General features: G+C 40.7%; 1 protein-coding gene across 2 annotated transcripts in view; it reads right to left on the reverse strand.

The window, feature by feature from the left end:
- Window positions 1-21350, reverse strand: part of RAPGEF4 (Rap guanine nucleotide exchange factor 4) — a 157283-nt gene extending 135933 nt beyond the window's left edge. Inside the window, exons 1-3 of one of the 2 annotated variants that reach the window (XM_075512054.1) lie at window positions 21217-21350; window positions 6204-6346; window positions 4928-5016 (exon numbers count right to left, since the gene is read on the reverse strand). In XM_075512054.1, coding sequence (XP_075368169.1) covers window positions 4928-5016; window positions 6204-6346; window positions 21217-21281 — 297 coding nt within the window. In that variant the 5' untranslated portion in view covers window positions 21282-21350. Of the gene's footprint in view, window positions 1-4927; window positions 5017-6203; window positions 6347-21216 lie in introns of those variants that run through there. The other variant, XM_075512056.1, reaches the window with a different exon arrangement.
- Between the last annotated feature and the right edge of the window lie 2130 nt (window positions 21351-23480).

A 23480-nucleotide genomic window follows, 5' to 3' on the forward strand; every position in this document is an offset into this window, starting at 1 on the left:
CCTTTCTTATGTGGACATCTGAACCTCTTTCTTCACAGTCATTCTTCTCAGCAACCCCACTAACTTATTTGGCTTTTGAGCCCCAGCCCTCTGCATCTTCCTACAACTGACACTGCTGTACCACCCAAGCACCCACAGCTCCTCCTTTAAAGGTTTTCTAAAAAAGGCTAATTGTTTGTAACGTCAACACCCTGTGTGCAGTTTGGTCTGTTTTTAAAATCTCATCAGCTTAAAAAAAATCCACCAAAACACAGGCAAGATAAACTAGCAATAGCCCCCAGCACACACTATGATTCAGCTGGCAGACTACAGCAAAACTGCAGATCAAATTGCTGTTTGGTCTTTGTCTTTCTTCTCTTCATTCCTTGCCCTTTTATCAGATAGGAATATAAATCTTAATCATTTGGGGTAAAAGGCTCTGAATCTAATTCAGTGAAACACAATGCTGCAGAATCCGGCAAAGATGTCACACTGATGCTTTTGTCATAATGCATTTATTTCCAGCTTTATTCTGAGACATTACCAACAGTCATCCTTCAGAACCTGTGCACTTTCAAAATAGAGTTCAAAAATTAAACATACACAAGGCACTCAGCAGTATTTTTAAGACAACGCCAAACTCAGAATATCTCTAAGAGCAACTTTTATTACTGTATACCTTGGTTGTAACATTGGGTAGGCAACAGTGCCAAATAAAAATTAAATTCAGAATTTGTTCATAACTGAGGGTAACGACCTCTTTCTGATAGATTCTAAACAGGCTGCATTTTCTGTTTATTTTGAAGGGGACATAATAAGTCTTTGTGTGACTTTTAAGTACAATATTTATCAGGGTATTTATTACAAACAAGTTGAGGCAAGACCAAAACAGTTCATTACATTTACCTCTGCAATTCAGTGTGATATTTTTAACTTAAAAAAAAAAGTCCTCTTCAGTCTCTTCTTGATTGTTGAATAGCCAGAAAATTCATAAATAATTTGTATAGAAAGCAGACCAGCCACCACTCAGGATGTATTGGATGGGTAATCCTGTCAGAACTCTATATAGTAAATTGTATTGTCCCATTTCAATGGCAAATGAAATTACCATCATGACCAGCAGCAGCTAGCATATTTCACCACCTCAGTGGAACAGAACTAACAGTAACAGAGAAATCTGCTCTGGTCAAACTCTTTAAAACAGGTATATTGTAAAGAGTTGAATATGGTTTTCAAACTAGCCATTTTAGTATTAAATATTGCCTGTACTCAGTTTGTTATGTATTCTAACACTGCCCTCTTGTGACACAATACAGTTTTGCAAGCAGTGAGAAAGGATATTTCCAAACCAAGATGAAAGCGAGGCTTTATCTATGAGATCCTAAATAAGTGTGTTTGCCTTTATTAAAACATTTAAATCAGTACATGGAATGCTTCCTCTTATCATAATATCAAATAATAGGTAATGTTAATATTTCTGTTTATAGGAATTCTCAACTTGGTCCTAATCAGTATTACTAACATTTTCTGTGAGAAATCACAGGTGCCTGCACGAGTAAGCTAATATGCAGCAAGAATGTGTATGAATTAATACTTCACTAGCTACAATGAAGTCTTGATCCCTTAGTGTATTTAGATATAATTTCTAGTGCAAGACATGTAACTACATGCCTCTGTAAGAGCAAAGGCCATTAAGACATTCTTAGTAAGCACCAAGTGCACAATAACTTACTGCACTTTTAATGGGAGAAAGCTACCAAACACCAAAGGTGACTGCATAAAGAGTTAGCACATGGTAGCTGCTACACAACGCATTTATTCCCAGGTTGCTGAAATTTAAGTATGCCAGGTAGACAGATAAACACCTAGTAAAAGTGGGACTAATATATTTTTAATCAAGAGAATTGATTTTCCATATTTACATTAACACTGTAGGCATCATCATATAATCATAGGGTAATTCAAGCTGCAAGAAAACTCAGGAGGTCATCTAGTACAACCTCCTGCTCATCTTAAGAATTAAAAGGTTATTAGTCATGTCTAAAGACTTTTTAACCAATAGGAACCCAAGTTAGCTTCTCTCTTCCTAGAAAAGATAGCATAGTCCTTCTGTATGTTTACATGAGACTACAAACTTCTAAACTTGTAAACTCAGGTAAACTTGTGTCTCTCTTCTGCTCTGCTGGAAGTTTCTCATTGGCATTAGTGCCATTTATGGTATAATAGTAACAGCAGAGCAATTAATCATTACTATGACTTTGCAAAGGAAGCTTTGGCTCCTGGGTGCTGTTATTGGAAAATGTGCTCCAGGGTAGGTTACAAGCATCCCTACATCTTAAGCACTGGCCATACATTCCTAGCTGGGAGCACAATACTGGCAACTGAGTCTGTCAGGGCTGCCTGCCTGTGGAGCTACACCGTATTTCCTCCATCACCTGGGTTCATAGTAAGCACAGTAGGCAGGGAGTGCTAGCAAGTACTTCAAGCTCAAGAATGACTAGCACCATGCCAACAAGGAAGTACAGGCAAGACTGGAACAGGGCACCCAGGAGCTAAAGACAGGACAAGGAGCAGGAGAGCAAGGATGGACAAGGAGGGACATGGTATAAACACCAAGCTGGAGCAAAACCAGAGAAAATATTGGACTCAAATACTATTTAGGAGTCCGCAACCACGAAACTTATCCAGGACAGGAATGGTAAATGCACGAGCTGCTGTCCTTTTGGCAGTGAGGCTGTGTCCTATGGCAACTAGGCAGTGGTAAGAATTCAGTTGTCCTGGTTTCAGCTGAGATAGAGTTAATTTTCTTTATAGTGGCTGGTATGGGGCTACGTTTTGGATTTGTGCTGAAGACAGTGTTGATAAAACAGAGATGTTTTAGTTGTTGCTGTACTAGTCAAGGACTTTTCAGCTTCCCATGGTCTGCCAGGTGCACAAGAAGCTGGGAGGGGACACAGCCAGGACAGCTGACCCCAACTGGCCAAAGGGCTATTCCATACCATATGACGTCATGCTCAGTATATAAAGCTGGGGAAGAAGAAGGAAGGGGGGACATTTGGAGTGATGGCGTTTGTCTTCCCAAGTAACCGTTACACGTGATGGAGCCCTGCTTTCCTGGAGACGGCTGAACACCTGCCTGACCATGGGAAGTAGTGAATTAATTTCTTGCTTTGCTTTGCTTGCGTGCGCAGCTTTTGCTTTACCTATTAAACTGTTTTTATCTCAACCCTCAAGTTTTCTTACTTTTGCTCTTCCGATTCTCTCCCCCATCCCACCGAGGGGGAGTGACTGAGCGGCTGCGTGGTGCTTAGTTGCCGGCTGGGGCTAAACCATGACATCAGTTCATTGTTCCCGTGAGAAGGAAACGTGAGGTTAAGAAATTACTGCAGAATATAATTTCTAGAACTAGAACTATATGAATTGTAGTTCTGTAGTTTCCTATTGGCAGGAAAATGCAGTGAACCTGAATAAGCAGAAAAGAGTATTTATATTCGATTTCTTAAAAGCCTGAAGTGTTCCATCCTCCATCTAACAGAACAAATCAACACTCCAAACAGATTCTTCATTTAACTTCCACATCCAGAACACTTTTGTGGTTATATTTCTTTCTGATTCAGTAAAGAGCATTGGCCCTTAACAATAGTGTAGTGCCATCTTTCGGCAAACACCGGAAAATATTCCTGATCACCTTAGACCTGCACAGAAAAGGATCTGGTAAGAGCCCAGTACTGTTCCAAATTGTGACAATACCAATGACAGCCAGGCCATGCTGAGAATTGCTCAAATTAGGCTAATTATACTTTCAATCAGTCTCTACTTAGTATAGTGAAGAGGTTGCTAAAAATAATGATATGAAAGACGTTCCTTTGGTATCTGTCATTTTACTGTAAGAAGTAGAAAGACCCAGTGCTCACACACTGCCCTGACTTACATTCTGACCCAATTTCACTGGTGATGCAGTGCTCAACAAAGTGAAAAATCCAATTTCTGCCAATCTTCTATGAGCAAGAAACCTTTCCCAATCAGCCAAACTTCAGGCAAAGAATACACCACCACCACCACCCCAGGCATGCTATATTCAATCAAGGTGGAAAAAGGGGTAGTGTTATACTTCAGGTCCTGGGTAGCTATATCACTCATGTGAAGACACAATGAGTCACATGTCAGAAGTACAACCCCATGCTGAGCTACATGATGGGACAATCCCAGATCTCAAACATGGGAGCAGGGAATGGGACATGATGCCTTTCCAGAAGACTCAGCTCACAGCAGGAAGTCCATGACTTCTCAGCATGTCATTAGATGACATGCATGGGAGACTCTCTCCAGGAGAAATCTCTCATCCTTTTTTTTTTTGTATTTACTCTAAATTCCCAATTTTGTAAATCCAGGAGTGCCAAGTTCCCGAGAAATCACTTGCAATTTGGGGGGAGTTTTACTTGTTCTTCTATTTCTTAACACTGAATAGGTATTACCTCCAGGCTTCTGGTCTAACATGGCAGCAGTTCCAATACTCTGATATTATAATAATACTTTCCCATTCCTGCAGTGGACACTGCAGTATGTTGTTATCAGACTGCACTGTTGGTGGGTTTGGTTTGAACTTTCTGAACAAGGACTGAATTAAAATATTTCCAGGGAATAAATTAACAACTTTTAAATCTTTAGCTTAACTTCATATGGCACTATTAGAAAAGACAGAGGAGTCTTGTTTCATATTAAAATGTAGACCTCTTTTCACAGCATTACATTTCCATTTTCTTGAAATCAATGACATGATTTGCCTCCATAGACAAAGGACAACTGAGACTAAAGGAGACTCAGAGAAACATGCTTGTGATAAGACAAAATATCTGTACGGTATATGTTGTTGTTATCTACCTCAGCATAAGTCATACCTTTTCTTTGTACTACTGACTGGATGGTTTCAATGAAAAATGTATTTTACCTGGTGGTTGCTTGTATCAGAAACCTTCACATCCAGTGATCCTGTCAGAACAGCATACCAGTTCGTCCCAATATCACCCTGACGGAATACTGGAAAGATGAAACCTTGTAAGTAAGAGCTATCTCTCTAAGTTTAGGAACATTAACAAACATTTTCCTTCATATTACTGTACTACTGTAGTCACTGCTGGCACTACAGAATTTGCCATATCAGACTACTTACTTACTATTACAATAATATTTCCAATGACACTGGAAAGCACATATTTTACTAAGCTGGTCGATACACTACAGAAGCAATGAAAGCACATAGAATTGCTTCACTCTTCTCCACAGTTTGCTTCTCTTCTACTGCTCTCTTAGTTAATAAACAAAACAAACAAACAAACAAAACCAAAAAAAGACGTTCTGAACAATGTCCCTTTGAAATTCAGAATCTTCCAATGCAGACACAGCTCCCACTGACTTCAGTAAGAGTTCTGGCTGAGAAGCAACTGCAGGACTTCGACATTCAGGCATTCCAACTGTGTGATTACAGAGCATCAGAATTCCTATTACTCTAGGCAAACCCCAGTGCTGTGTGCCTAAAGCATGCCAGATTTACCCGAGGGGTACCTAAGACTCTACCAAACACCACAGGTCTCCATCAGCTATTCCCCTGGTACAGCTCTAGGAACTCACACATTCCCATCACAGAACCACTACTTATTTCCATCTCAGCTTCATAGACCAAGCACAACTGTCCACCTTCATCTGGCACATGGGCTGCCAGAGCAGGCAGAGAGCTGTTGCACCCCGCAGCAGTATGCAGCTCTGCAAATCTGTCTCATGTTATCCAGAGTGACTGCAAACCACACACTATTAGTGATATGTTGTCATGGTTTAGCTTCAGTGATACACTAGCTAGGTACACTAGTTCAGTTTAGCTAGGTGATACACTTTTGCCCCTGACATCACAAAGCACCTACAAAAGAGACCAGTAATACATTTACAGGGGAAAAATGAGGCTTAAGTGCAATTATTTGCTTCTAATCTTTCAACAAAACAGTGGCAGAGTCATAAATCCAATAATGTGTGCCTTGTTACCATAGATTCACTACACACTGTATTTGTAGAGCAAGCAGCACTTTAGTCCTGCCTTCCCCCATGACTATGGCTGTAAACGTTTTTATGGCCGTTCCACTGATTGTGCTCTCTCATCAATCTCCTAGAGACAATCCCAGCCTAACCCCCCATTTTATCTACATAAAATAGATCATCATATGAAGCTCTCTTACATGTGATTCCTTTTTCCAGATTTTCATAATATCCACAGAGACATATCTGCTGGAGAAGGTTTGGATGAAATTTCTCAAAAGCTTTCACTTCTTTCAGTCGTGTGAATATTATATCTACATCTTCACTGGAACGTTCCAAAGGTCTGCAAGAAAACAAAGGACAAAAAAATTCTCAAGGGCTTTATCAGAGAAACATCTCTACCGGCATGCACCAAACTTACAAATGTTAGCACTAAACATCACACTATAATATACATCAATTAAAATGCATTTCACAGGTACATAATGAAACCCTTCCAAAACATCCTAACAACTGCCCATTATCAACTCAAGCAATTTTATTATCATTTCAACACAGGCAGTGTCCAGAAGCCCCATTTAGCACCAAGGTCTTGCTGTAGCAATTACTGTAAAAGTATATATGATGATACAGTCCTTATCCTAAAGAGCTTAGAATGATATATAGTTTTAAGTTTGTAATGGAACATGAATAAACAGATGTCCAAACACACAAGAGGTCTGTGGAATCAGTGCTCAAAATAGAAGTTCTCTATCTGGCTAAAAGAAAAGCTTTAGATATCAGCAGTAACTCCTATATCCACATCTCTCTTCTGCATTTTAATGGGTATAAACTAACTTGAGTGTTCTGTTTTCTCTTCTCACTTGCAAGCAAGAAAGACAACTTTAATAAGTACATTCTCTTTCATGCAGTTCCTGTCTCTTAATGTTGGACAAATTAAATATGCAAGCGAGAATCTTAAGTCTTCATTGGTAAGGGTAAAGTTTTAATCCAAATATTTAAAATATTTAAAATCTATGACAGTAACACCTTTAAAAAACAAGATTTCAAGAAAAATAAAATTGTAGAACTCCCTCCAACAAAGAAGCATGTGGACCAGCAGTTCAGCAGGTTGAGAAAACTACTACATATTTATGAAACTGTCATGGTTTAACCCCAGCTGGCAACTAAGACCCATACAGCTGCGTGCTCACTCCCCCCTCCCCGGTGGGATGAGGGAGAGAATCAGAAGGGTAAAAGTGAGAAAACTCGTGGCTTGAGATAAAGACAGGTTAATAGGTAAAGCAAAAGCTGCACAGGCAAGCACTGCAAAACAAGGAATTCATTCACTCCAGGAAAGCAGGGCTCTATCACGCATAAGGGTTACTTGGGAAGACAAACGCCATCACTCCGAACCTGCCGCCCTTCCTTCTTCTTCCCCCAACTTTATATGCTGAGCATGACGCCATATGGTATGGAATAGCCCTTTGTCCAGTTTGGATCAACTATCTTGGCTGTACCCCCTCCCAGCTTCTTGTGCACCCCCAGCCTACTTGCTGGTGGAGTGGTGTGAGAAGCAGAAAAGGCCTTGACTCTGTGTAAGCACTGCTCAGCAATAACGAAAATATTGCTGTATTATCAACATGGTTTCCAGCACAAATCCAAAACATAGCCCCATACTAGCTACTATGAAGAAAACTAACTCTATCCCAGCGAAAACCAGCACAGAAACTAGAGTGAATTAGCTCCATAACATACATACATTTTAAATGTGATTATCAAACGCCAACCACTAACTGACAGCATTAGAAAGAATCTTTCATAGCAGACTAAATGCCTACCACTACGCACAGAAAGAAACATAGAACGTTCATAGGAGATCATGCTGGATCAGATGCAGAAATCATTTATGTATAAAGGGGTACCAGAAAGATAGACGACTTTCTGTGATCATTAGACCTATCACTCACTCAAATGCTGCTAGTTAATTTTACTGACAAAAACATTCTTTTAGCCAGTGGATGAGCTTCTAAATGAACAGAAGTCAGGTAGCTTACAATGAACCAAGACTAAGTCACAAATACATATCTTTATCGTCTTATTGTTACACTCAATAAGTGTGTAAGCACTCCTTCCAACAGGATTTTTTTTAAAGATTCCTCTTTGGAATCAAAGACTTAAGGGATCCAAATCTTTGCCTCAGGGAAGAAGCCCAGATCCTACTCACATTGAATCTCTGTCTCTCATCTTTCTTATCAAATTAAGTCTAGGAGGGATTAAATCTCTACCCTCATTTATACTTCAGCTTACCCTTATTAACTACAGATGAGAATAATAACTGTCTGGTGTATACAGTTGCTTCTACATCACAGTGGCATCCTCTTACCACTTCAAACCACAAACAACTACAACAGCTCCCTTTTGAAATATTTCAAGTAAGATTTTCACCCATTCCTTTTTTTTTTAACTGTGCACTAGCTGACAGGTACTAATAAGCATTAACTCTTTTGTCAAAATCCTTTTGAGAAGATTAGGTGGTGCAGCTTGCAGATTTAAAATCTGTTTATACAAGATCCCTACCCAAACTACACTAGCACTTGGAACGCTAACTCCCTTAATTTATGCACTCTCAAAATTAACAGCAAAACCTGACACAGTAAAAAAGGGAGAACATTCTCAGAATATCCTCTTTTCCTAGAAAAACTGTCTGAGACTGTTTCATTCATACAACTGCTCATAGCTGACTCCATTCAAGTCCACCAGTTCATTTGCATAGAATTGACTGTAGGAACTCAGTCTTCAGTGGTTTTAATTGTTTGATGCAGTCAGACAGGGAAAAAGCAAACAGGGTTAGCAAACAACATGCATCAGGTTGCATAAATTTAATCAACACTGTTCTGTCAGTGCTCTTTCTGAAATGCAAGTGCAGAAATCTCTTCCACTTCTGGTCCTGTCAAAAGGTCCTGACAAGATTTGGGAAGATTTAATTCACAGACTGTGTAGCTTTTTTTGCTGAGACTTGCTGAAGGCTCAAGAGACAGGGTTTCCATCTAGTTCAGAAGGTGGTGAGAACAGGGCTCACTTCCATTTATGTGGCAAGGAGTGTCTTGTGTCAGGCAGATGAACTGCAGGAAAAGCTCTTTCTTCTGACAAAACTGCTTCACGACCCCAGTAAAGTGAGTCATCATGGAAGGACAAGCATTCTCACAGGTAGCTGCACCACACTGTTCAGAGTTTTAAACATCAGCACAGCAGTGAGAAACCAAACTCCATATTTATTGGGAAAGACAAATTAAAGTCGTGTGTTCCTACTGGCTTACTTTAGCAAGCAGCTGACCTGCAGTGCTTTGTCTTAGCAGCAGTTATTTCCACCTGGAGTACATGAAGTAGGCATTTGAACACATGGACATGCTCTAAACAAAAAGAGGAACCCAAACTTCTAAGTAATATGCATAGTAGTAGCCTGAAAATTGTTATATTCCTTACAATGTTTTTTAGTAATTCATTACTGTAAGCCATTTGTTTCAGTAGCCTTTCTTCAAAATATACTGGGTTTAATATTACTGTGTGCAACTAAATTTCCACAAATATTTTTACTGGGAGGGCACACATTTTGATCCAGCACATTTGGAAACGAAGCTAGAATTTGGGAGAGGCTTTCAGTGAATGATTTAACCATTAAATCTATCGTAGAAAAGGTACCTTCTCCTCCAGCTGTGTTTTACCAAAAAAAAAAAAAAAAAGCAGCAGCTAGCACAGAAACATGCAAGGAATCTTAACTGTACCCCAGAATAACAGCTTATTAATGTCTCTCAAATGAGACACACAGACAAACACCTAGTTTAAGATTTAGCTGTTTGGTTAAGATCATGAATAAGTATAAAAATTAAATAGGATCCAAGTTGTTTGACAACAACGCCTTTGGATTTGATCAGAGATCCTGGGAAATGTCCTCAACGTTTAGGAGTAAGGAATTAACTAACACTAGGTGTCCCAAACTGAGGTGGTCCTTAGTCCTTACTGGGATATCGAATTTCGCCTGTGTAAAAACTTCAGATGCAGTGAACAGTAATACTAGTAGCACTCAAACCCATTTCTATTAAGTGCTTATAATTTATAACAATGAGACTGGTTTCAAAAGGATAGTTTTACTTGGTGTGAGAGCATAATGAGAATAATAAAATACCATGGCGTCAATTAACTGCTTTTCCACATGCCTGCAAAACTCAGGCAAAGTTTACCACTTTCTACAAAGTATCTTTTAATAAAATTGTTATCATTGTAATTGTCATCACCATTAAATCAACATTAATGAATCTATTCATGATGCCAAATTTTGTTTTCTATTTCCTAAGTACAAGCTGCCTAGCATGGAACAATATTAGTACAGGTGTCGTGGTTTAACCCCAGCTGGCAACTAAGCACCACAGAGCTGCTCGCTCACTCCCCCCTCCCCGGTGGGATGGGGGCGAGAATCAGAAGAGTAAAAGTGAGAAACCTCGTGGGGTGAGATAAAGACAGTTCAATAGGTAAAGCAAAAGCTATGCACACGAGCAAAGCAAAACAAGCAATTCATCCACTGCTTCCCATAGTCAGGCAGGTGTTCAGCCATCTCCAGGAAAGCAGGGCTCCATCAAATGTAACAGTTACTTGGGAAGACAAACGCCATCACTCCAAACCTCCCCCCTTTCCTTCTTCTTCCCCCAGCTTTATATGCTGAGCATGATGTCATATGGTATGGAATAGCCCTTTGGTCAGTTGGGCTCAGCTGTCCCAGCTGTGTCCCCTCCCAGCTTCTTGTGCACCTGGCAGACCATGGGAAGCTGAAAAGGCCTTGACTCTGTGTAAGCACTGCTTAGCAATAACAAAAACATCGCTGTATTATCAACGCGGTCTCCAGCACAAATCCAAAACATAGCCCCATACTAGCTACTATAAAGAAAACCAACTCTATCCCAGCCAAAACCAGCACAACAGGACAACATAAACTTACTTCCTCATTGCAGCTATCTTACTAAATTGCTGTAAACTTGGCTTTTTTAAAGCATAGTTTGAATAATATTTAAACAGCTAATATTATAATATATTTCTTAGAATATTAATGATTCAACCTATTAATTAGAAAAGTACTACTGATGGCAGATGGAGAATTATTCAAGCTTTAATGTCACTGTAGTCACACTGATAGGAGGCAGTGCTATTAATCCAGAAAGAAACCATTCCCCAAACCAGGGAAATGGGCTGCAAAAGTCAACCACAAGGAGATGAATCTCCCTACACCCCCTACATGGCTCCAAAAGCCTCTGGAAAGGCTTTTCCAGGGACCGTATCACAGCACCTGAAGTCACTCCTCTGCGATCACCACTGCTGTTCACTAGAAAGCAATCTCACTGAGCTTAGCCCCTCTCTGCTAAACTAGTGCTGGTGAGGACATCCTTCTGTTCTGTTCCATTCTCTGACATTGATGCTGGTATGCTACTGGTGTCCCCTGCTGCTGATGCTGCAGAGTTATAACCTGATATCTGTGAGCATAAGAAGTTAAAAAATGCATTTCAGTGAGACTCCAACTACCACTGGATTTTCTACTAAAGCTTCTGTCCTTTCCTAAGTGTACTCCTGTTTCTGAAAGCTCTAGCCCAATGTTTAGAATAGGACCACAGATGAATCTAAAAGTGTGGACAACTCTGTTAAATCAATTAAAATTCTTCAGCTCTCAACATTTTGGTAGAGGTATCAGCTAGAGTAGAAGCATTTTAAAGCAAGGCCATCCTTCTTGTAGAAAATCTATGACTTTATCCAGTGAAGCACCCACTGCCTAGGCTGCCTCACCCAATTTAAAGTCAATTTTAAGTAAAACAAACTGTGGAAGTGCTGCATTTGTCTTCATCTTTTTTGCTTACAAAACAGCTTCTTACTCCTTTTCCTAAGTTTTCAGCATCTCTCTGGGGCAGCTGCTGCTATATCTCCGTTTCCACTGTCTGCAGAGTACAAGCCCACAAAAAGCTTTAGCAGCTGCTCTAGTAACCACACTTCACTAACCAGCCCAGAAACCATAACTGAGTAGGTATCATGTCGTGACCATAGTAAATGCCAGGACAAAACCATGCAGGTGGAGTGACTGATTTGGAAATTAAAACTTCACGCTTAGTACCTCCTACCTTGAAGGATAATGCATGGGTGACACTCCTACACCCCTCCACTCCAATCTTCAATTTAATGTGCTTGTCCCTAAATGTGTATCTCAACAGGGTACTGTGCTGACATCCCATTTCACTGTGGCCAAAGTGAGGCAGGCATTTCCAGTGTTGCAAAGCAAGGCTACAAAATGATTAAGAAATTATAAAAAGCAAGAGTATTTAATTTATTTTCACTACCCTACAAGCCTTTCTGCTTTGTTTGACGACTGAATGCTTTATCCAGCTCCTTATTTACATTACTGATTTGCCTCTTCAGAGCACAGTAAGTCTTATCTGGCAGTAATGTTTTCACACAACACATCATCTATCTTCTCCTTCTGCTTCTTCAATACAACATCACAGCATACATATACAAGAGACAGCATCAATGCTAGTTATATAGCTCTATTCAATTATGTCAATAAGGCTTCTTTAAAGGATATTTTATCCCTGATTTATTTGGTTGTGAAGATTTCAGGCATGTATTTTATAGAGGTAAAACAATTTTCTCGACAATGTCCGCTTGACTACCTGTAAAAGAAGATTATAAAAAAACTTGCCAGAAGTATACCTTCAGAAGACTACTTCATATTTTCAGGTGCAAACTATTCAAGCTCAAAGTTTAAATATAGACAGAGGATAATTGCTAGAATTATTCATATATACAATTTGGGCAAATATTTCTGTTCATGATGTGTAGCATATACAGCTTTATAAAAGAAACCATTTTGATGGTGTTAAGATTAAATATTTGAATGTTTATGTATGCTGTGAAAGACTTGTTAACCTAGAAGAAAGGAACAAGTTGGAGATTTTTGTTTGTTTTTTATCAAGTTTATCTAACTATAACCTATTACTTTCTCTTCTACCATATATGTCCTTTTTTTAGGTTCCTCCTCATAATTGGTTTGACACTTGAAAAAGAAAAAACAGAAGATAGGTAGTTTTACCTTCTTTGCCAAGATGCCTCTAGAATTTTAAAATGTTTATTTCTATAACATCTGTTCAAAAATCTGAACCGTGCTCTAACTGAATGAACACACTGAGGTCCATTTCCTTCCCTTACTCTTTTTAATTCTTTAAAAGGGCAATATTGCATTCCAGATAGCAATGAACAGCCCATGAAGGATGAGCAGATATGATGTATTTCTTCCACTGGCGAGGCTGTTTGTAGAAAACAGAGTATCACACTACATAATAGACAAATAAAACTAGTTCATCTCTGGGTTAAAACTGAAGCATCTATTCACAATGCAAAAGCAAACTCTATGAGCTGGAAGGTACCAGTAACTACTACCATGGACCATTTTGTGAATTTTAATAGCATTTTAAAGTATATTCTGCTTTGAAATGTGAACAAGGAGAGAACAACAAGGAAGGCCACTGAAACCAGACCATTCCTCTGTGCTACCTGTACTTTCTCCTGCCCTTTCCTGACATGCAGAAAAGCAAAGCTGTAGGATGCAGAAGAATACTACTACCAAGATAACATTTTCCCTCAGTGAGAGCAGGACAACACCGAAGCACTCTCTCCTCCAGGGAATGCTGTAAGGCTCTTTGACTTTTAATTTCTCTTTGAGAAAGGAAAGTTTAAGAGAGGGATAGCAGTAACCTATCAAAGCGCTTTAGACCTGTGGTAAGAGATTTAAGTGCTAGATATAAATGAAGTTACTTTTAATCTGAAGTAATGGCCAGATAAGGTTTTCCTTCCATGGGGACAGAAGGCAATCAACTCTCCCCAAGAGGCACTTTGCGCTTGTTACAGTAGTACTACCAAATCCATGTTTTCAACATTCACATTTCAGCTCTTTCCCTTGTCATGGGAAAAGCCTCACCATAAGGCTTTCAAACAATAATCAAATTACAGTTCTTTGATTTCCATTTCATGAGACTTTGGGATTCTGGTTTTCACATTTCCTCTGACGCACAGGAAATAAAATTTTATTTAAACCCTGTTCCCTAGGATTCTTATACATGCAAATCATTCCAGAGTTAAAAAAAAAAATGCAACACAAGTAAAACTGCTGATGCTTCGTTTCCAACAAATTACTACTGTCATCTACACTCAGAACCCCTGTGATAATCTCTCATGTCCTGCAATGCAAGGCACAAGAAATGCTGTAGATAATCCCAATCTATGCAGGTACTGACTAACCAGTCAGTTAAATGCAGACTGGCTGGCTGTCAGCTGCAGTCAGACAGAATTTGTAATAGTTGAGTGCTGTCTTCCTCAGTGAGGGCCAAAAGAATGCAAATATGGAGGACTCTCCTTTACGTACACACTCATCTCATTATTATATTACTCAATTATATTTGTGCCTTCAACTCAGTTTGGCCAATGCACTGAAAAATTATTGGAGGATTAGACAGAGCAATCCAGTGCACTTCATTCCTTTACATACTCTGCTCTACAAATTATGCATCCTTCCAATAGGTCAGTTTTTAGATCTGTATAAGCAGTGGAATGGCAAAAGATGTATTTATTAAGTAATGACATTCGTAAAGATTTTTCTCAAGTTAAAAATACACTACCTGCACAATACAGCTATAATAGGAAACAAAACATAAAAACAATTTTTTTCACCTTCATATGCTTTTTAAAAAGACAAAATACTTCAAGAGAAAAAATAAAATTGCAAGGAAATTTTCTCCTCTTATTTATGAAAATGTTTACGTATTTGCTTTGCTTTGCTACCAAGGTATGACTAAATCTTACTGAATAAACCCTCCAACTTTCATAAACATGAACTGGAGCTCAGGACAGTTAAAATTCCATTTGACAGAAGTAGATCTGGATGAAATCACATTAACCAGCACTGTAGCTTCATAACAGACATTAAAAGCACTTTAATATGAAGACAGACTCTGAGATAATTGCAAATGAAATTTGTAATTGAACAACACACACAAGTGATGATATGCTTTGAGTCAAACTCTGGCCACTGCCATCTACCAATACACTATGCTAAATGCACCTTTACCCATTTAGGATCTGCATTGTTACAGCTAATGAAAATTTAAAACTTACAGCAACTATGAAATAACTTCTACAGATTTACATTGACATACATTTTGACAACTGCTGAATTCAAAGATGAAGTGGAAAGTCAATTCAGGAAACAGTCATTGAGGATACTGATAAAGCAGCAGGAGCAGTAAGTGATCACGCCAAATACAGTGCAGAAAATACTAACAGAACAAAGGCAGTATAATAAGAATTATGAGCTTGTTAAATGCAGCGAATTGTAAGATGCAGACGAAAACGGATGTCACACCGGATAAGAAAAATACTTGTATTCAAAAAAATATCTGGTGGCCACCTGACTTTGAGGGCATGATTTCAATTAGCTGGTTTGTTGTTTTTTTATTCCTTTGCTGGAATATGAGTTTTTGTTATAAAAGAAATTTAATCTGCTCAGAATACAGGATTTTAGAGATCAAATCCTAACAACATGCCAGAAATAACTCGGGCAATGACAGTTTAGACAAGTTTCCAGTTTTGTCTGGTAGGAGAGAAAACGTACAGTGAAACCTACAGAGAAAACACCAAAAGTACCACACCAATCATGCGGCCACTTCACAAGACTACCAACTAAATACTAGTTGGCTCTGGTGGGCCACGGCAATGTTTATATACATGAATGCTAGGGCAATCACTTTTTCTTCCTCTTAATACCTGTCCATAGAACAAGTGTGTAACTTACTGCAACTATATGTAACAAATGGAAGCTGATACTAGAAATGCCTAAGCCCGTGAGCAGAGAATAAACCAGCTTGAATTTGTTTAAAATACAACTCTTGCTCTCACTATGAGTTATTTTGAATTCATATATTCAATAAAATGCACAGATATACAAGCTTATGGCAAGCTATATTAACAATTATTTTGGTCTCCCTGAGGAGATATGGAAAGAAAAAGGGCTTTTTTTATTATTCATCAAAGACTGCACCTTTGCACTGGACTAGAAAATGAGTTGCATGATGCGGAAAGATAAATTTGTTATTATTCATCACTCTCAGAAGATTGCACCTTTGCATGAGTGCTAGAAAGCACTTAGGCTATGCCTATACTGCTCTGTCTCCGAGTTTCCACACCCTGGTGCCTGCTGCTGATATATCCCTACGCAGACTTGATCCAAGCATACACCAGCTTAGCCACGTACTACATAACATACAGAGAGAAAACACCAAGCACACAGGCCAACAAGAGCTGCAGTGTATGTCCATTATTTTGTTCAGATCCAAAGTACGTGAAAAATGGTGGCGTTATTGCTATGGATTTGTTACAAATAAAAAGCAAGGGTAGAAATTTAAAATATATAGAAGTCAGTGTATGTTTTCTCAATCGCATAAAAATATATTTTAAAAGTAAATAAAATAGCATCGTAGAGCAATTCTAAAATATTCACAATATTGCCTGATTATAAATCTATACCCCATTACCTTTGACATAATTATAGGTTATAGAGGATGATAAGCATTTTCCATATTTCTTTCACAATTCTTGCAGAATATCAGTTCTTCATTTTAGCCTATCTGTATACTCACAAGAGACCTGTTAACTATTAAGCATATACAAATAACTTACATCTCAAATATATGTTACAATGAACTAAAAAACAAATCCTGATTCAAATATGTTGCTGTTACATAGCTTCAGTCTGAATTTATACTCAAATCTATGGGAGCTTGGCTTAAGGTACAGATCTGAGATATTATCCTTAATGTGTTATTTTGGTTTTGTTAGATGGAAATGATGCAAGTCAAAAGTCTAACAAGGATGACAAGGATATAAAAGCTCAGTATGTACAATATGTCCTTGAAACACCCATTCATATTTAAATAATTTATAAATGGCTGAGCAAAGATCGTAACATTCTTAGCACAACAGGCTAGCAAAGTTACATGCTTTGCTCTGTGATCTGCTCCTCCAGTCTGCTAAGGCACTGAAGGTTATATTTAATACAGAGAAAAACACAAGATGCCATAGGCAGGTATGAAATTGCAGGATCTCTGACTGTTGTGAATGCTGTCCATCATTAAAAAGTTTGTATTTGAATCCAATTAAAACACTTATCTGAATTCATAACTGTGATCAGGTTTAGCGAAGTAATAGTTATGTAAAAAATACTTTGTCTACCATTCGGTAAAGATATGTCAGCATGGAAATTTCCTGGTTAGATAGCCTTTGGTGTGAAAGAAACCACAAGAGTAGAGAAGACATTGTTCCTAAGCTAATTATACACACTTGCATAAATCAGCAACTTTCTTTTAATTATGTGCAGTTCGGACATACAGAAAAATGCTAAGATGGCAGGCATGCTTCAGCTCCCTAGGAAATCAGTGGTAAGGCAACAATTTACTTCAAAGATAAAAAAACTGGTTTCCTTAACACAGAAATTATTTACATCTTCAGGTACAACCAGGATGTACAGTTGCTCACTGCTGATCACCTCCCTCTCCCACAAAAATAAAATATTCATGATAGAGCACAGTGTTCTGACCTGTTCTGTTCCTGCTTTTCCTTACCTCTGCACTTGTGACTTTATATATAAATACTGTCCTGTGTATTTGATTTTTAAGTGCTGATCTTTGGCTTTTGTGGTTAGTAACCACACATAGAAGCTACATGGTCAAAGCACTGATGGCCCTAGCCCACAGTACCCTACACAGTAATAACATTTCTCCTGAAACATTTTGGTGGTTCTCCATTTTTATATGTGCTCTCATTTTAGATGTTAGTAGTTCTAGTTTGATATGTGACTTGGGGAAAAACATGAAGAACATATACAAAATACATCATTTCTGTACATGATGTATTTTGTTATTTCCCTTTAAATTCTCCTTTTTTAAAGAATGAAGTTGGATAATCCATATTACATGCTATTTTAATTGTCTTTGCTGATGCTCATCTAGAATTCTAAAGCACACCAGTTTTAGAACTGCCTTCCTCCTGAAAATATAAATATATTCATTTACTAAAACATATTAAAACTATCTTTATTATTTAATAAAAACACATGGTATCCTACAGAGAATTGATTCATTAAATGATCCTATATTTAGAGAATCCACACCTAGGTTAGAAAATGCTGTAAGATTTTTAAAAAGCTTAAAATACATAGAATTTACATAATAATTAAAATGAGTACACTGATAGATCATCTGTAGAAAAGAAAAACACTCCAGAAATACAAGTGTGTAAATTAATTAAAAATGCTTTATCTAATAGTACTTAGATTCCTCTAGTACTTTTCCAACATAGCTTTAACTGTATTTTTTAAATGGAAAAACAGAACAAAACACATAAGTCTATTTCCTATGATCACAAAGCAAAGCACGGCAGAGATCAGGAAAAAACCTACAATCTTTCATGTCTTGGGTTTGTCCTACATCTAGATTGCCTTCTGGAAAAGAAGGATAATAATACATAATCCTTCAGGGCACCTGGAACTGATTCTTTCCACTCAACAAATTGGTGCTACTAGCTTATTCCAAGTAACAAAAAGGGAAGAGAAAGTTTCATCTTAATAGCTCCAATGAAATTCCCATTATAAAAATGGCCAGCATATTAATTTTCATATAAATATAATGGCAGAGAGATTTCTAAATGAAATGCCTCACATGTGTTTTCTAAAAACATGATTCACTCCCCAAGGCTACATACCTCATTAATCACAAGCTCCCGAATTTTAGTTTACAATTTAGATCTCACAATGTATTGCATTTAAGAAACCTGAGAAATGACAGGATCACCTATTCAGAAGTACTGGGGCTCATACTCTGCTTCTTCACATCCGCTCAACATCAGTTTACAGAGCAAAGAATCAGGCCCTCTGCTTCACTTTGTTTTTTATATGACTAGGTTGCCATCACTATTTCTGTTTGTATTTCTATTTAGAGTACTTTCAACCTTTATACACAATTATTTAACCTCTAAGAGGCTAGTCTTCTTTTAAGTCATGTGTTACAGAGGGGAATCAGTATTTGTGGTAGGTGTCTACACCAAAAGTTTCATTAGCTTCTTACGTTTTGCTGCCTGGACTGTTAAGGAAAACCTTGTCCTGGTTTTGGCTGGGATATAGTTAATTTTCTTTATAGTAGCTAGTATGGGGCTATGTTTTGGATTTAGTATGAGAATAATGTTGATAACACACTGATGGTTTAGTTGTTGCTAAGTAATGTTTACACTAGTCAAGGACTTTCCAGCTTCCCATGGTCTGCCAGGTGCACAAGAAGCTGGGAGGGGGCACAGCCAAGATAGTTGATCCAAACTGGCCAAAGGGCTATTCCATACCATATGACATCATGCTCAGCATATAAAGCTGGGGGAAGAAGAAGGAAGGGGGGGAGGTTTGGAGTGATGGCGTTTGTCTTCCCAAGTAACCATTACGTGTGATGGAGCCCTGCTTTCCTGGACATGGCTGAACACCTGCCTGCCCATGGGAAGGAGTGAATGAATTCCTTGTTTTGCAGTGCTTGCCTGTGCAGCTTTTGCTTTACCTATTAAACCGTCCTTATCTCAACCCATGAGTTTTCTCACTTTTACTCTTCCGATTCTCGCCCCCATCCCACCGGGGAGGGGGGAGTGAGCGAGCGGTTCTGTGGTGCTTAGTTGCCAGCTGGGGTTAAACCACGACAACCTAATTAGAGGTGCAGTCCTACAACGCTAGGAAGTTCCCTGGAAATGGTAGAAATTACAAGAAGAGGAAGGTTCCTTCTGTGTGCGCAAAGGGTTCTCCCCACAGCGCAGCCCCAAATGGCATCAACCGTCAAAACTGGGTAAGGATGCTCAGTAAACCACTATATGCCATGTAAGTGAATTCTCTCCAATAGCTTGATTTGAATCTTATAGCATACTTATGGTCTAAATTTTTGTTAACTGTTTTCCTAGACTACAGGAGACACAGTAAGTGTTCAGAAATTGAATGACTTCCCTTCTGTACTAATCCAGTAAGTGTTGAAGGTAGGAATACAGCAAACAACGTTCAAACCACCCACCATGCAACTCGACACTGCAAGACTCACTTTCTGCTGCAACACCCAGGGAAAGCACTCCAAAGAATTTAAAAAAAAAAAAAAAAATTTGCCCGTATTTTTAGAAGTGAGCACACGTTAGCCAGCCGTAACTCCCAGCCACGCGGTGCTGGCCACCCGCCTGTACCTGACCCGCAGCAAACGCTGCTGCCAGCCTGGGGGACAACCGCAGGCCCCCAGGACGCCGCAGCGGGGAGAAGAGGCTGTCGCCGCTGAGGGAAGCCTCCGACGGCCTCTTTCGGGGCGGACGTTCCCCCCCCCTCCGGCCAACAGTCCTGCTACAGAAAATTCCGCTTGCGCCACGGAGCGCTCTGAGGCGAGGGTCTGTCCTTTCCCGCCCGACCTGTGAGGCGGCTGGGCCGGGGGCTGTGAGGTGTGGGGGTGGGCGGTGTGCTGAGGTGAGGCGTGGGGCTGTGAGGAGAGGCGAGGCGGGGGGCGGTGTGCTGAGGTGAGGCGAGGCCGGGGCCGGTGTGCTGAGGTGAGGCGAGGCCGGGGCCGGTGTGCTGAGGGGAGGCGAGGCCGGGGCCGGTGTGCTGAGGGGAGGCGAGGCGGGAGGCGGTGTGCAGGCGGAGGGCGGACTGGGGGCGCGAACGCCGCGGGCAGCGGGTCTACCATGGCCGGCACGGCGGGTCCCCCGCCCGGCAGCCGCAGGCCCCCGGCGCCGTCTCCCCGCCCTGGAGCTCCCCCTCCTCCACCACGTGCAGCATTTTCCGGGCAACAGAGCCCAGCGGCGAGCAGCTGTCCCAGTGGGGACTGCCCGTCCGCTCCGCTGCCAGGAGCATTTCGAGCCCTCCTCCTGCCTCGCCGCCCCGACTCTGCTTCCTCCGGGCATTTTGCTTCCCACCTGCACGCTCCTTATGTAAGGCAGGATCTGATGAGGAGCGGGGGGAGCTGTCAGCGCGCGTACACACACACACATACATACATATACATATACATATACATACATGCACGCATGCAGGGGGACAGGTTACACGCACACAGCATCACTCCGCAGCCGCTCCTGTGAAGATGCGGATACCTTTTATCCAGGCAAGCGATCCACTCGCCGGAGGATGAGGAATGGGAGGTGTGAGCGGCGACCATGTTGGACAGGGATCAGGTCGCCGCACACCCGGCTGGCGGCGGCTCCCCCCGCCCGCCCGCCGGTCGGTCGGTCCGTCCTCCCTCGCTCCCTCCCTCCGCGCACGGCGCGATGGGCTCGCCCAGGCCCCCGCGGCAGCCCGCCCTGCCCGCCGCAGGCAGCGGTGCGTGGGGGTGCGGGTCTGCCTGGCCGCCGCCCGGTTCGCCCAGGCCCTCCCGCCTCGGCCGCGGCTGGGCTGTGACCTGGCGCCGCCTCGGCCGGCCGGGGCCCCTGCCGGCCCGCCCGGGAGGAGCGCCCGGTCCTGCCGCCCCGCAGCCGGCAGGTAGCGGCCCGGGGAGGGGCCGGCAAGGAGTTATTCCCCTCCTGGAAGGTGTTGTCGTCCTCCCCCGGCTTTCGTGAGCTCCTCAGTACGCACACTTGAGCCTGGCTTACTGGTCCCTGCCCTTGCTTCACCAGAGATGTCCTTGACTGGGTTTGGGGTGGGGGGAAATACAAGCTTTTTAATTCTAATAAGCAGGTCAGGAGTATTTTAGCAGGTCTCCAGGGCCCTGTGTGTCTGTCCCCCCAGTAGTAAACCTGCAGTAGCTGAGCAGAAGGAAGATGCAGTCCACATATCAGGAATTTTTCTGAAGCCTTCCTCCAGCCTGCTGTCCATCCTGTCATCGCCCATGAAACTGTGTCCTAAAGACTCTGCTTTATTTTAGGTGAAAAATGAGATGGGCAATACAGCTTGTGAATAGGATTTACCAATTGGATGGAACCCAACACATAGCATGAGAAAGGTGAGTCTAATATACAATGAACACCATCCACACTCTTCTGTTGTGGTAGCGTGGCCGCTATCACAGCAAAAAGATGCTGTTTTTTTAGGGATGCTAATGCATATATGATTAAAAAAGTGATGAGCAGAGGAAGGAATGCAGAGTAGCGGGTCTCCCTGTTTTGCAAAGTTCTGTGTGAAATATTTTCTGCAAAATATTTCAGGATCTAGATCATATCTTCCCAAGTAATCTGTGTGTAACCATAAGCTTCAGTTTATAGTCAACCCAACCTGCTTTGAGTAGCATGGGAGAAGGGTAGGAAGCTACACAAGTCTCAGCAGGATGTTTGGGGTTACATGTAGATGATAGCAAAGTAAAACTCAAACTGTGCCTTCCTTCAGGCTTGTAACTCCTCTCTGCTTTACGGTGTGGTCACAAATGATTAATTCAGATGCTGATAATCCGCCAGTGCCTTTTACAGTTCTCCATGGGCTATCTTCTCTGCCCCCTGTTCTAATCTCTTTTGCTGTACCAAGTGTAATTTTCTTACATATGTGCACTACTTCACATTTCACATCTACCTTTTAACAGCCTCATTGCTGCCACAGCTTCTTTCACTTTAACAGAAGTAAATGTTAACATCAGGATACTGAACAGTATGATGAAAAATCTAAGGAAATATATCTAAAAATCCCTTTTGCTAAAAGAATACAGCTAAGAAATTGGCATAGCAGAGAAGAATGCCACAAAAGCCAATTCTTTAATTTTGCCTTAAAAAAATTAAAGTACATGCGAGAGGAATAGAAGAGGCTGCCAGTCAGTGAGATCAAAGCTGCAGCTCTTCCTTTGCTATAGTCCATGGGGAAAAAATGAGAAATTCTTGCATCTAAGCAATCAATCTACTTGAGGAAAATCAATGCTATTCATTCCTCAATATGGAAGCGTTTGGGAACCAACAGAACAAGAGCTTCAAATGTAAGAAACTCTAAATTCTCAAATTAATGATTTATAACATAGTATGTACATTACAGATGAATCAATAAAGCTCACTAATTTTGTTCTTCCATTATAAAACATTCATCACATTATTCCACATAATTACAGTTTTCCTTCCAGAGCAATCACACAAGGCAGCCCTTGCTGCCCTTTCTTCCCTCAACCCAGTTTAAGCTGCAGTAGATGCTCTTTCCTTTTAACTGGCACCAGGCCTGAGAAGGAGCCCAGAAATTACTCCTAGCTGAAGGCCTTTATCTTTTCTCACAGGCTGTTTCACTGACACAAACAGCGTTACACATACCAGTACCAGCGGTTTTGTACATAGCAACAGCATAGCTCAGTCAGCAAAACCACGGTGCCGCAACTGTTTAGTGTTCACTCAAGCCACCTCTGTCAAGTCCTCTCCCATCCGGATAATGTTTAATGACCCAACCGCTAGAGGAC

The sequence above is a fragment of the Mycteria americana genome, chromosome 9, assembly GCF_035582795.1.
Source record: "Mycteria americana isolate JAX WOST 10 ecotype Jacksonville Zoo and Gardens chromosome 9, USCA_MyAme_1.0, whole genome shotgun sequence".
Classification (NCBI taxonomy): Eukaryota; Metazoa; Chordata; class Aves; order Ciconiiformes; family Ciconiidae; genus Mycteria; species Mycteria americana.